We start from the raw sequence: 13,175 nt of genomic DNA, 5'->3' as shown, positions 1-13,175 counted from the left end.
CACTAGTTTAGCAACCCTTGTAAGTGTTTCAGGTAAGATGCCGACTGTATATAGAATAGATGCCAACCCTGAATCTTGGAAGGGTCTATTATTGTCTTGTTAGGATTCGCCGTCGTGACTGCACTCTTGGATAGTCATTGCGCCCGCATCAGCCTATTTTGAAGCATATACCTTATCACCTCATATGTCTTGCGATTGTTGTTTCTATCTTCATCACGACCATGTTATCCGGACATTTCCTCATCATGCTGTCGATATGTTTCACCGCATCCGCTCTCAACATACCGAAACATGACACACAGTTGCCTCTCCTTCCAGAACACGAGGGCCATCGAACGCAATCGCAAAACACCCGCGTCCTGTTGGCGTTAAGAGAAAGCGAAAGCGATGTGGAGCATCATGTTGAGATACCTTTACATACGCCTGTCTTTTCGGGTAGGCTGCATCAAATAGGCTCCATTTTGGCCTGCTTTAACAAAAATCGCCAGGCGTAAACTTTCCGAATCAGCTGAGCACTATAGAGATCACAACAGCCACCGAACAGGGCCAATCGATATCACAGACAAGGCTTGACAGGGTTATATGCAGAATCATACCAAAAATTAGCGCGGAGGAGCAAGAAGCAGTGGACTTGGGAATGGAGCTTAAGGTGTTGCCGTGGTTTGCAATAAGAGATGGAACCGTCCAAGTCGATGATAGTAGTTCCAGATGGTTTCTCGGAGGCAGAAGAGTAGAGAGTTACGAGTGTCGATGACAGGGTAACGGAGACCAGAGATGGGAGAGAAGTAGAAGGCAAATGTTAATGTATAATGACGCATGCTTTGTCAGGGTATAGTACAATGGCCCTCAATGGCCTCGTGAAGCAAAACGCCGTTTATGCAGGTCTGACATGTGGTCAGACGTTGTTGTCCCCCTCGCCCATACCAACCATCTCGTATTCACCAGCGCCGTCTCTCCCTCTGCCTCTGCCTCTTCCCCTAGACTCTCCACCCTCGTCCTCTGCGGCTGGTTGTGATGGCGACGGCTTCTTGCTGCCAAAGTTGATTGGCCTCAGTTCCCGCCACTGGCATGCCCATACGCCTAGCGAAGTCATGATGGTGGCGCTACATATCTGCAGCGCCCACCAGAACAAGTTGGCGGGTATGGCGTGGGTGTACAAGGAGGTGACAATCAAGTGGATAAAGTGTACAGTCAGGGCGAAGTCAAGAACGAGTTTGGAGCGGGCGATGAGAAGTAGTATGAAGATGGCACTGCAGCGTGTTAGATGGTGGCATGACTGGGACCAGCGCGTCGCAGCACTTACCAGGCGAGGCTGTTCAGCACCCAGACCAGACCCAGAGTCCATCCGATTGTGGTATCGCCGCGTAGACCTTGCCAGCCGAACAAGAGATCGGTGCTGACCTCCTTGCCCGCTACCAGCGCGGTAAAGACAATAAGGATGCCGGCGCATGCATAGTAGGCAAGTTGCAGCAGTAGGATCTGGGAGAGTATGCGGGTCGGGGACAGATCCGCAAGTGCGCCAGGTCGTGGAGGGCGGCGTCGGCGTGGCATCAATACGCAGGCGGTGCGCTATGACATGAGCACAAGGGGAGGCGGAGGGTTGATTGATCGTAGGTGCAAGGTTGCCTGTTGATTGACGGGTTCCCGTAACCGTTCGGCGAAACGTGGGCAGTCAGCGCCGATGTCATAGCTTTTGGGCCCGCCAAGCACGGATTCGAGATGATTGCGCTGTTGGACGTGTATTGTCAACAATTCTACCAAGCCTACATAGTCTGATCTCGAGCATCCCCTCCCGACGTACGCAGCCACCCCGAACAGCCTCCTGTGACACTCGCCTCCCGTGCCACTGACTCCCGCGCCAGCTGCGACAGTCGCCTCCACCTCCGCATCTTCTCCGCAACCTTCGAAAATCACAGCCATGGGTTGGTTCGGCTCAAGCTCCAAGGACGACGGCGGTGTCAAGAAGACAGACGGCGGCGCATTCGAGTCACCGTCACGATCCAACCGGAAGCAATGCTATGCAGCACGCGACGCCTTTTTCGAATGTCTCGACAAGAACAACATCTTGGATAGCATAAACTCAAAATCCGGCAGGGACAAGGCCGCAAGCTTCTGCGCGTCTTTTGACCAGGAGTTCGAGAAGAATTGCGCACACAGCTGGGTACGTAGAATTTTCTGCACGGCAACCACATTACACTAACAGTCTGCTGCAGGTCGAATACTTCAAGAAGCAACGAGTTGTAAACTACCAAAGAGAACAGACAATCAAAAAGATTGAGATGCAAGGCGGAGAAATTACAGCGCCGCAACTACCACTGCCGGGCCAGAACAAGTAGATGAAGCATGGCCCGACAGTCTTAATAACGCCGCTCATGACCAATGTACAACATGTATACTACTCTCAAAGCGCTCGGAAAAAAGCGTTTGCAGCTGCCACACAGAATGGTTTCCCCTGCAATTCTAGACTTTCTACACTAAAGCGAATATGTCACTCATACACTATCTCGTCGAATCCCATGCAAGACATCGCCTCTACCTCAGACCTCCAGAACAAATGATCGTGCATGAACCTCACACCCTCCGCGCGGAGCTGTAACCCGAACCAAAGGTCTAGCACACTACATTACTCAAGTTGTGACTAGGCTCGCATAATGTCGTCACTGCGTCTTGGGAACGCTGACCGATGTAGCTTAGGTATTCGAAGCGTCGAGCCGCACCTGTCAAGTTTACTCCTTGCATGAAGGGGGGTTCGTCGCATAGACCCAAGGACGAATCGGGGAGTGGCGGGGCCTAGCTTGTCCGTGCAAGCCTACGCGCGGGAGTTGTTTCGACTTGCAGAATCGTAGCCCGAGTGTGTAGGTCAGGCCGCGTCTTGGCTTGCTGTGAACTTCTGTCGGCCACCATACCTCGAAACGCATGTGGACATTTGTCGGCAGTTTCCTTTTGCCCGAGCCTTGTTGCTGACAGCAGAAACTCTGCTGTTGAGGGGGGGGGGACGTGCAAGTCTTCAACTCTGTTCCGTACAACCCCTCATCAGCACAAAAGCCTAATCATCGAGAGCATCAGCATCGACCCGTCAAGTCCAAAATCCTACACGCACAAAACTAGCAAAGTGCAAGAACATGACAAATATCTGACCGCAAGACAACATGTTACCCAATATTGTTCATTAATACTGATTGGCTACTAGAACGTGCAGGTTTTAGCCGCAGAATCGAGCGGCAGTAGCAGCAGTGCGCCGCCTGGTTCGAGTCCTCGGGTCGGCGAGATCTGAGCTTTTTCTCGGTTATCTGTGCATACTGAGAACCCCCACCCCACCATCCCAAGACTTCATCCGAGTCAAGTGGCTTGTTTTACCCCTCTATTGGGTTGGTGTGTCTCTGAAGGATCCTGCCCTCGTGTGTATGTGTGTATGTGTGTGCGTGTCGGTTCGTGTGCTTCGGTTTCGTATGCTTCGTGACCATATCCCATGCTATCCATACCAAGTTTGCGTTGCTGTTAGTCGATTACTTTTACTGTCGGCGTCGTCGCCGAGGACGTCTGTCACCACTTGGTCGGCCAAATAGTCGCAGGATCGAACTCGCGCCTAAAAATCTCCACATCGGACGCGCACCCTTTGCTCGGCGACCCAACCATACTACTGTCAATAGCAAACACGACATCCTGGAATGCGCCATGGAACTCCTCCTCTTCGAAGAGTAGTTTTCTCCACATTCGCGCTACCTCCTGTGCTGGGTTGCGGAATATAGGCCCTAAGCCGAAAGCGCCCAGCACCAAGTTCCTGTGCCCGCAGTAGGATGCGATTCGCAATACTGCCCGCATTTTCTCCTTCATGAGCTCCTTTTCTTGTGCAAACGAGTATTTGCATCCGCTCTCGTCGAGCTTGGGACGTCGCACGGGTGCAACCGATATTACGGGTAGAGAGGCTATGTCTGTAAAGGTTGCATAGTCTTGATCTGGGCCTGCTCGGAACACAACTGCGGCCCGTTAGTGACTTGTGACTCGAGACGAGCGTTGCTGTTATCTCAACGTACAGACTTCAGGGGAATAGATGCCGCCTGTCTGTGGTATTGGGTAGTAGTTTTCTTCTCGGCCCAATTGCGCGTTCCATGGCATTGTTAGAGCATGTACGAGATTGCTTCTCCTCGCGAAACATTCTTCTGGTGCCATAAGCCCGGATTCCCAGTCACCTCCAGCGCGTTTCTCGTTCGCTACGTTGATCACTGGAATTCGCTTGCAGTCTGAATCTGCGTTGACCGCGCTTTGATACCAGCCCAAAGCGTAGTTCACTGGGTCACCTTCCATGACTGCTACTCTTGTGCGTTGTGATGATCGTTTGTCCACGTTGATTCTTATTTGTGCTGAGTCTGGATATAGGTATGAGGTCTTGGAGTCTCGAATGTAGTGTTTCCAGATATGTGGCATCCATATCCGTTTTGCTTCGGCTGCTATCTCTGACGGCTTGGGTCTTGAAGGCGGCATGATAATGAAATACTATGAGCAGCTTTGATATGAATTCTTGTATAACTGTGCGTAGATTGGAAGGATGTATAGTTGCAGCGTGAGATGGCCTGAAAGTAGGGAGGGGCGGGGTGAAACGGCGAGGAGTCTATGACCCTACCGACAAGAGGGTAGTATATCACTTGAGCAACTACTCAGGAGCGTGTGATAACGCAGCTAAATAATGGCTCCAGATCCAGCCGGAGACTAAGCTGGCGCATTTCCGCTGCGCCAGTTACCAAAACGGTAGTCGTCTGCGGGAATCGAGCCCTCCCCTGTTGGATGCAGTCATCGCGGGTGGCATCTACACCAGCAGTAGCGCAAACCTGCAGGAGGATGGGACATGAGTCGTATGCCCAAGCAATTTAGGGTAGGCACAGTGGTCGATGCCCGGTAGCAGCCGCGCCGTGTGATTGAAAATCCATCCTGGTCCTGGGGGCGACGCTGTGCACCCACATAGCTGCCAGGTACCTTGAAGCCACTAAGTGCCGTGTCGGGTTTCTGGGAGTTGTTGGAACAGGGATGTGTGGCTGGATCGATCGTCCAGACCTTGAAGCGATCTGCATAGAGTTAAAAGCGGTTTAGAAAGATCTGGCGGCGTTGAGCAAGCCGATGATGACAGCTGCTAACCAAGATCCTGCACGATATAGCGTCGCAGTGATAGCGTCGGCGCTAAGATCCCGGATGCAGGGTAGATGTACTTTGCTGGAGTGTTGGCGTTCTACGAGGCGTCTTTCTCACCGCCAGCGGATGTTACACGAAAACGTCCAGTAACGAACAAGTCCGCCGCCCTTATGACGGGTGCATGCTTCCAGCATCTCGGCACACGATGGGAGTTGTACAAACAGCCGTCTCGCTTGGTGGGGCGTGTCTTGGTGTGCTGACTGGGGGTGGAGTAGAAGAAGAAGCTGGCCCGTCCAATGATGGTAAAGAGGGCCACCAAGAAGAACAACACGACACCAGGCTCTGAAGTCCATCGGCGCTATGTTCATGGGTCACAAATCTCGTGCACTTTCATGGTCGGTCCTTGGAGCACATAGTGTTTCAGCCATGGCTGAAGTGTTACAGTCACGATTAACGAGCCACAAGAACGGTACGGGCGAGGCCCGCCAGATCCTAGCGCATGGTCAAAGCGTCTGTACGTTTTTTCTTAGGTTTCATAGACAGCATACCGATAGAGGCAGCTGTTGCTACGCTACAGAGCACACCGCACATTTCCTACTGGCTGATCGAAATTTGCCGACGCGTAAATGAGTTGGCTCCTGCCCGTTCGAAGGAGTGTTGTCCGCCCCCAGTACTTACTTCGAAACCGGGGAACCGCTTTGCCTTGCGCACATGCGCTATCACTATGTCGTCCTCGCTGCAGTTCAACCTTCTGCCCAAGCAATATTGCTGAGCTGCTGAGGCCATCTCCACAATCAATCTCCGCTCAGCGGACTCCACGGGACAATGAGGCGCTGACGATAAACGGCTATGTGCGGACAGTGCGCAAGCAAAAGCGTATTGCATTTGCTGCCATAGGAGATGGCTCGACCCTGCAGACAGTACAGGCAGTGCTGCCTCCCCAACTAGCGGAAGGGTCAGTAGTCTACTTCCATATGATCTGTAAGTACTGACATGCTGTGCTATCAGTCTCTCCACTGGTGTTGCAGTGACGGTCACAGGAAAGTGGACACCCTCGCCAGGTCAAGGCCAATCCCATGAACTTCAAGTAAACCAAGTGCAAATACTGGGAGAGAACGATGCTACAGTAAGTTGGTTCGAGTGAGCATTGAAGTAGTCTCTGGGTTCTGATCTGTGTTCCAATTGCAGGCCTACCCAATCCAGAAGAAATACCAATCGCCTGAATTTCTGCGCACTCTCCCGCATCTTCGAAGTCGACTACCAATCAACTCTCTTATATTGCGGCTGAGGTCTTTAGTCACTGCGCAAGTGACCAACTACTTTGCAGAACATGACTTCGTTCAGTGTCATCCACCTATCATCACATCTTCCGACTGCGAGGGTGCAGGAGAGGTATTTACTGTTGCGCCTGAGGTACCATCGTCATCAGACAAATCCTCTTCAAACCGGATCAAGAAGCATGAAGACATGTTTTTCGGCTCTCCCAAATACCTCACCGTTTCTAGCCAGCTTCACCTAGAAGCTTTGGCTCAATCAGTGAACAAGGTCTGGACGCTGTCTCCAACATTTCGAGCCGAAAAGAGTGATACGGCTCGTCATCTTAGCGAATTCTACATGCTGGAAGCAGAACTAGCTTTCGTCGACGACGCCAATGTCGTCATGGACGTTGTGGAAGAGATGTTGCGTTCTGTTGCGTTGAAGTTACAAGAGTCAGTTGTAGGTCAAGAGCTCCTTGAGGCGCGAGCACGAGACCAGGATCAAGAAAGCACATCCGTGTCGCACGCTACCCTCGCACAACGGTGGCAAGGGCTGGCAGAAGGTCCATGGCCTCGAATCTCATACGCGGTTGCGATACGGCACCTCAAGGACGCGGTGGCTCAAGGCAAGGTGGAATTCGAGTATGCACCTGGTCATGAAGACGGCCTACAAACCGAGCACGAGCGATTTCTGGCTGAGAGCTTGGGACGCGGTGGACCCATATTCGTCACTGACTATCCACGCAACATCAAGCCCTTCTACATGGCGCCGTCAAATGATCTGACTGTTGATGAATCGGCTGCACCGACAGTCGCATGCTTCGACCTACTTGTACCTGAGATTTGTGAATTGGTGGGAGGTTCTATGCGTGAACACCGACTGGAACAACTTCTGAAATCCATGGAGGAACAGGGCCTCCAACAAGCGTCGGACGACTCTACCGACGCATCAGACGGCTCTTTGCAGTGGTACGTGGACCTCCGACGATACGGCAGTGTACCGCATGGAGGCTTTGGTCTTGGATTCGATCGACTCCTGTGCTACCTCGCTGGTGTGCCTAACATCAGGGACGTAGTCAGCTTCCCCCGGTGGCACAAGCGGTGCGACTGCTGATGCGCAAACAAAATGTAAGGAGCTCCGGTGTCCCGGACCACGGCATCGCCAGCTGTTGGCGGACATGTTGCTTCGTAACGTGCCATGGCAGATAGACTGGATAGCATTGCTGGTTGCAGGTTATGAAAACCGCGCGTTCATTGTACTTGTACGATGGGCAAACTGCTGGATCATGGTGGTTGATGATAGTTGCAAATGAGTATAATAACCTCGGACCATCCACAACCGATTATGTTGGAGGCACCCACAGATGTCTATAGTAATGCGTGCAGGCTTGCTCTGTTGTTTATTCAGCGCAGACTGGAGATATAAGCTTGTCGTTTACTCATTTACTAGACGCTGTGCTAGGAGCACTTAGCGAGCAGGAGCTCGGCACCGAGCTTGAGTTGACATCCACTATGCAAACTATTCCAAGATCGGACATTATTCAGCATGCGGTTCTGGATGCGCTAACTCAAACCCGGCGTCTTTGCGGGGTATCGTGAGTGAAGTCAGGCTTTGCGTACAAGCATGTAGGGGACAGGACGCAGACGTGTGGCGGACGGTGTATGCGGGCGGAGATGATCTGATAAGATATAGTTGAGTCCAACTATTTCCCCTCCCGCATCCGAGGCACCTTGGCTGAGTCTAGCTATCGCGTTGATGATGTACTTGATCTCCGCGGCACCTGTCAACCATCGTTGCGCATTTGAGGGGTCATGGCAAGTGGCCAGCTGTGGCCAGATTGCAGGGGGCATCACGATGCAGAATTTGCCAGTATATGGGCTGGCATGCGCATGCGTAGGTTTGCCGTGCAAGCTCCGGCATCGCTGTTGATGGCATGGGTACGATGAGAGTAGATACTAGAGAGAGTACCTAGTCGCCGGATTTTAGGTCTGACGTCTCGGCGTTCGGCTGAAGTCATCTCGCGCTTCCGTTAGTTGCAAACAAAAGTAACAACTTCAATTTCGAACCATTGCCCACTCACCTCACCTGGCCCTCTCGCAACGACGCCCGAAGCTGCCATATCTTGCCCAAAAACAAATACCACCATAGTCGCAAACCTGGAATCCGCGGCGCCAGTAACAGGCCGACTTATGGCCCCCAATGATCGGCCATCAGTTCCTATCGAAGAAGAACACGAGTACAGCTCCATTGCACCACCACACATAGGATACACCTGTCGCTGACCTTCGCGCCAGTTATGAAGCGCTCCCGCCAAACTTCTCCCTCACCGCGAATATGCTTGCGGGCGCATTTGCGGGCATCGCCGTACGTCCCCGACGTCGCCGCCGTGAGCACATGTCAACTGACTTGGCGATAGGAACACTCGGTGATGTACCCAGTCGATCTACTCAAGGTGCGCAGCTTTCTATCAAGCTTTTCGTCCACTGCCAACAGTGCGCTGACTTCCGGTAGACCAGGATGCAGATCGTCAACCCGTCGCCGAGCGCCATGTATAGCGGCATCTCCAACGCCATGGTCACTATATCGCGAGCAGAGGGCTTTTGGTCATTGTGGAGGGGGCTTTCGAGTGTGGTGATGGGTGCAGGTAGGCAACGCTGGGTGAAAGGTCGGGGGTAGACGGAACTGACAGCGTGCAGGTCCCGCCCATGCTGTCTATTTTGCATCGTACGAAGCCACCAAGCACGCCCTCGGTGGCAACGAAGGAGAGAGCCACGAGCATCATCCTCTTGCAGCAGGTGCGCACAACCAATACGACGTAAAACAAGGGGCAGCTACTGACTACCAACAGCTGCCAGCGGTGCTGCGGCCACCATCTCCAGCGATGCGCTGATGAATCCTTTTGACGGTAAGATGCGCATTACGACTTCGCTCCGCGCCTACTGAACCTCGCAGTCATAAAGCAACGCATGCAAATGCATGGTTCCGTCTACAAATCTGTCCCTCAATGCGCCCGAGAGGTTCTCCGTACCGAGGGAGTCGGCGCATTCTACGTCTCATACCCCACTACACTGTGTATGACGGTGCCATTCACCGCGCTGCAATTCATGGCCTACGAATCCATGTCAAAGGTCATGAACCCGACCGGCCGTTACGATCCCTACACGCACTGCTTCGCCGGAGGTATCGCCGGTGGATTTGCGGCGGGGCTCACCACTCCGCTCGATGTCATCAAGACGCTATTACAAACACGCGGAAATGCGAGAGACGCAGAGTTGAAGAACGTCTCCGGCCTCTTCCAGGCGGCCAAGATAATCCATCAAAGGGAGGGCTATAGAGGATACTTCCGTGGTCTGAAGCCCCGTATTATCACCACCATGCCAAGCACTGCGATTTGCTGGTGAGTCCCCACCTGCACAAAACCAACTTGTAACCATCTGACAACATCTAGGTCTGCATACGAAATGGCAAAGGCTTTCTTCATTCGGAGGAGCACTAACTCGTCCACTGCCATATAGGGAGACGACGATTTGACAGATCCTTTTTTTGGAACCGTTACGAGAGCCCTCCAATACTACGATACGCGCATAACCAACGGAACGATATACACGCGGTGTCGCGGAGAGCAGTGACCATAGCAGTACTGGGCATTCAAGGCTAGGTCTAGCATTTTGTGTTGCGCGGGTAGAGGAGAAGGTTGTGTCGCGACGCTTCTTCATTGCCATTGTATAGTCATAGAGGCTTTTCTGGAAGCTCATCTGGTGGCGTACTGGATGCTTGGTTGTGCGAGCACATGATGGCATGCGCGTACTTGTATCATAGAGAAAATTCAGTATTGGCGTCGCTCAAGACCCGTCAGCATTTTCGCTATCCGGTCCAATCCAGGTGCATAATCGATAACAGCGATCCAAATAGCGGCCCCACCCATTGCACATGCATCCTCCTCGTGCGTGATTGCGAAGATGCGAATGTTGAAGTGATGATACTGCCCTGTGATCTGATGTGTTAGTGTGAGGTGTGGCTAGCTGCGTGGATAATGCTGGGAGAGAGTGTCTTCCATGGTCGCCGCTGCTCAGCCTTCGGGGTTGCGAAACACCTGGGCAGCTCCCTCCAGGGCTACGTCACACACCCGCGCGAACTAAGGCCGGCGCATGCAGCAGACGAATCTACAAACACGAGCCCAAGACTTGACGCGAGACTCCTATTTCCGTCTTCACAGCGCGAATTGGGCGCACGGTATACATGTTTTCTGCTATGCGCGCCAACACGACGCAGAAGGCCTACGATGAGGCTTTTCTAGCCTGCTCGACTGCAGTATACTTTGAGGGCCAGGTCAGTGCCCAACCACCCGCCAAGTGTTGCACATGCTTGACCATACTGACAAAACGGCGTGTAGAACAATGAGAAAGAGGCGTTACGATCGTGGAAAACCGCCCTCGACCATATCTACTACCATAACGCTCGTCGCAACCCCTCCACCTACCGTCCTGCGTCCGAAACAGAGAGGGCCCTGATCGAATCGCTGCGCCAGTTGGAGCTACAGTGCAAAGAGCGCGTGGATCTGCTGGAAGCCCTGAAGAACAGTAGGAAGGAGTCAAAGGAGAGTCTTGCCTCGCAGTCTTCAGACAACGATGCCCCAACACCACCTCCTCATGGCGTGCCCCTTTCGCAAACCGATACAAGCCGAACTTCTTCATGGCTCGGAGGCGGATCTATACCACCCATAGAGTATACGGATCTTTCGCGACCGCCACCGTTACCGTACCGTCCTGCAATGGCGCCACGAAAGAGCTCTGGTACTGGATCTATAGCAGACAACAGCTTGAAGCAGACTCGGAGCGCATCGACATTATCTCCAGGGACGGCGGGAGAGAAGAAGACGCGTACACCGTCGCCAGAGAAGAGCGGTAGAATGCTACGGACATTGAGACCCGGAAGGGAAAGCAAACCATCTTCGGCCAAGTTACCTAACTCGTTAAGAAGTCGCCCAGATGCTTCAAAGGCGGCGACTCAAGCATGGAGTGTCAAAGCTACAGGGGCCTCGAGTCGACCAGCATTGGGAACTAATCCATCGACCAATTCCCTCACGCCCTCAGCTCGCTCGTCCATCGACAAGCCGTCTGCTGGGAGGCCGAGTGCAAATTGTTCTAAACCAGAAGTACAGCAACCGCCCACACAAGCACCGTTCTATTTCAGAGCTGGCGAAGGTTCAGCATCGACTGCGTATGCGGTACCACCACCCAGCGGCGAAATCGATCCAGAACCTGTCAAAACCCCTGCGCTCGAGCGAACAACGCCAACAATACCTCGCAAATCAGTCGGTTCAACTCAGATGCTTAATGCGCAAGGGACCGCCACAGCTCTGCCCTCGTATCGGAAGGAATATCCAAAGCCCGCCCCAGACCCTCGATCCCTCGCTGCGTCTGCAGCAGCGCATTCGTACAGCGACAACGGTGCTGAACGAGGTGGAGTCATGTGGGATCCTACGACACGGAGACTAGTGCCCAAATCTACGAGTAGTTACACTAAAGCGCGAAGCAGTTCGGAGCAAGAAGACTTGCCTGAATCTATACCGCTAGAAGAGAATGGAGAGTTGCTTAACCAAAGGCCATCACCGGTGCGGAAGGGCAGGGCTAGAGGAAACTCGATGCGTGCAGAGTTACCAGATACCCCCAGTACAGACAGTACTGAAGCAGACCAAGAACCCGAAGAAACGGATGAATGGAAGCGACGGACGGACGAGATCATGAAGAACCTACCACGAGGTGTTGATAAGCAAGCAGCGCAGCAGATTTTGAACGAAATTGTCATACAGGGAGATGAGGTACACTGGGACGACGTGTCTGGACTCGAAGTTGCGAAATCAGCATTAAAAGAGACAGTGGTTTACCCGTTCTTGAGACCTGACTTGTTCATGGGCTTGCGAGAACCTGCACGCGGTATGCTACTGTTTGGACCCCCAGGTACTGGAAAGACCATGTTGGCGAGGGCTGTGGCTACAGAGTCAAAGTCTACCTTTTTCGCGATTTCTGCAAGCAGTTTGACGTCGAAGTTTCTCGGCGAGTCCGAAAAGCTTGTTCGTGCGCTGTTCCAGCTTGCGAAGATGCTTGCACCATCGATCATCTTCGTCGATGAGATTGATTCGCTCCTTTCGTCGCGCTCGGGATCCGGTGAACACGAAGCGTCTCGACGCATCAAAACCGAGTTTCTCATACAGTGGTCTGATCTGCAAAAGGCTGCTGCTGGGAGTGCAATCAACGACAAGGACAAAGAGAGAGGCGATGCCACTAGGGTGCTAGTACTTGCAGCGACGAACCTGCCATGGGCAATCGACGAAGCAGCAAGACGGCGATTCGTAAGAAGACAGTATATTCCTTTACCGGAAGATTGGGTCCGGAAGCAGCAAGTGAAGACGTTATTGAGCCATCAGAAACATGAACTGAGCGACCACGATTTGGACTGTCTGGTCAAGCTCACTGACGGTATGTGCTTGTGTTCTACACTCCACAACAGAAAGAACGACGAAGACAATATATATGATGCTAACTTTAATCTAGGCTTCTCTGGTTCTGATATCACTGCGCTTGCGAAAGACGCCGCTATGGGACCATTACGCTCACTGGGCGAGAAGTTGCTGTCCATGACAATGGATCAAATACGGCCGATACAGTTCCAGGACTTCATAGCGAGCCTGCAGACTATCAGACCCTCAGTGAGCAAGCAAGGGTTAAAGGAATTTGAGGATTGGGCTACACAATTTGGTGAGCGTGGAGGTTGAAGTACTAATTAGGGACTGG

General features: G+C 52.7%; 5 protein-coding genes across 5 annotated transcripts; 3 read left to right on the top strand and 2 right to left on the bottom strand.

The window, feature by feature from the left end:
- Positions 1–895: 895 nt before the first annotated feature.
- Positions 896–1,551, bottom strand: CC77DRAFT_928075 (hypothetical protein; the record flags this gene model as incomplete). The annotated part of the gene is made up of 2 exons (XM_018534031.1): positions 896–1,250; positions 1,304–1,551. The coding sequence occupies 2 exons, from the start codon at positions 1,549–1,551 to the stop codon at positions 896–898; spliced, it is 603 nt and encodes a 200-aa protein (XP_018389845.1).
- On the top strand, positions 1,504–2,528 carry CC77DRAFT_1016801 (hypothetical protein). Its single transcript, XM_018524282.1, has 2 exons — positions 1,504–2,161; positions 2,214–2,528. Exons 1-2 carry the CDS (start codon positions 1,919–1,921, stop codon positions 2,334–2,336), a joined length of 366 nt encoding a protein of 121 aa, XP_018389844.1. The 5' UTR covers positions 1,504–1,918; the 3' UTR covers positions 2,337–2,528.
- A 531-nt stretch (positions 2,529–3,059) lies between these two features.
- Positions 3,060–4,482, bottom strand: CC77DRAFT_1047060 (hypothetical protein; the record flags this gene model as incomplete). Its single annotated transcript, XM_018527476.1, has 2 exons — positions 3,060–3,977; positions 4,035–4,482. 2 exons carry the CDS (start codon positions 4,480–4,482, stop codon positions 3,544–3,546), a joined length of 882 nt encoding a protein of 293 aa, XP_018389843.1. The 3' UTR covers positions 3,060–3,543.
- Positions 4,483–5,750: 1,268 nt separating this feature from the next.
- CC77DRAFT_955313 (asparaginyl-tRNA synthetase) lies at positions 5,751–10,261 on the top strand (the record flags this gene model as incomplete). Its single annotated transcript, XM_018535476.1, has 10 exons — positions 5,751–6,079; positions 6,133–6,250; positions 6,313–7,349; positions 8,676–8,745; positions 8,798–8,833; positions 8,893–9,025; positions 9,078–9,176; positions 9,230–9,286; positions 9,334–9,778; positions 9,830–10,261. The coding sequence occupies 10 exons, from the start codon at positions 5,751–5,753 to the stop codon at positions 9,894–9,896; spliced, it is 2,391 nt and encodes a 796-aa protein (XP_018389842.1). The 3' UTR covers positions 9,897–10,261.
- Positions 10,262–10,620: 359 nt separating this feature from the next.
- On the top strand, positions 10,621–13,156 carry CC77DRAFT_928246 (AAA-domain-containing protein; the record flags this gene model as incomplete). The annotated part of the gene is made up of 3 exons (XM_018534041.1): positions 10,621–10,710; positions 10,775–12,860; positions 12,936–13,156. The coding sequence occupies 3 exons, from the start codon at positions 10,621–10,623 to the stop codon at positions 13,154–13,156; spliced, it is 2,397 nt and encodes a 798-aa protein (XP_018389841.1).
- Positions 13,157–13,175: the final 19 nt, after the last annotated feature.

The sequence above is a fragment of the Alternaria alternata genome, assembly GCF_001642055.1.
Source record: "Alternaria alternata strain SRC1lrK2f unplaced genomic scaffold CC77scaffold_3, whole genome shotgun sequence".
Classification (NCBI taxonomy): Eukaryota; Fungi; Ascomycota; class Dothideomycetes; order Pleosporales; family Pleosporaceae; genus Alternaria; species Alternaria alternata.
This window is presented reverse-complemented; position numbering and strand designations above follow the sequence as displayed.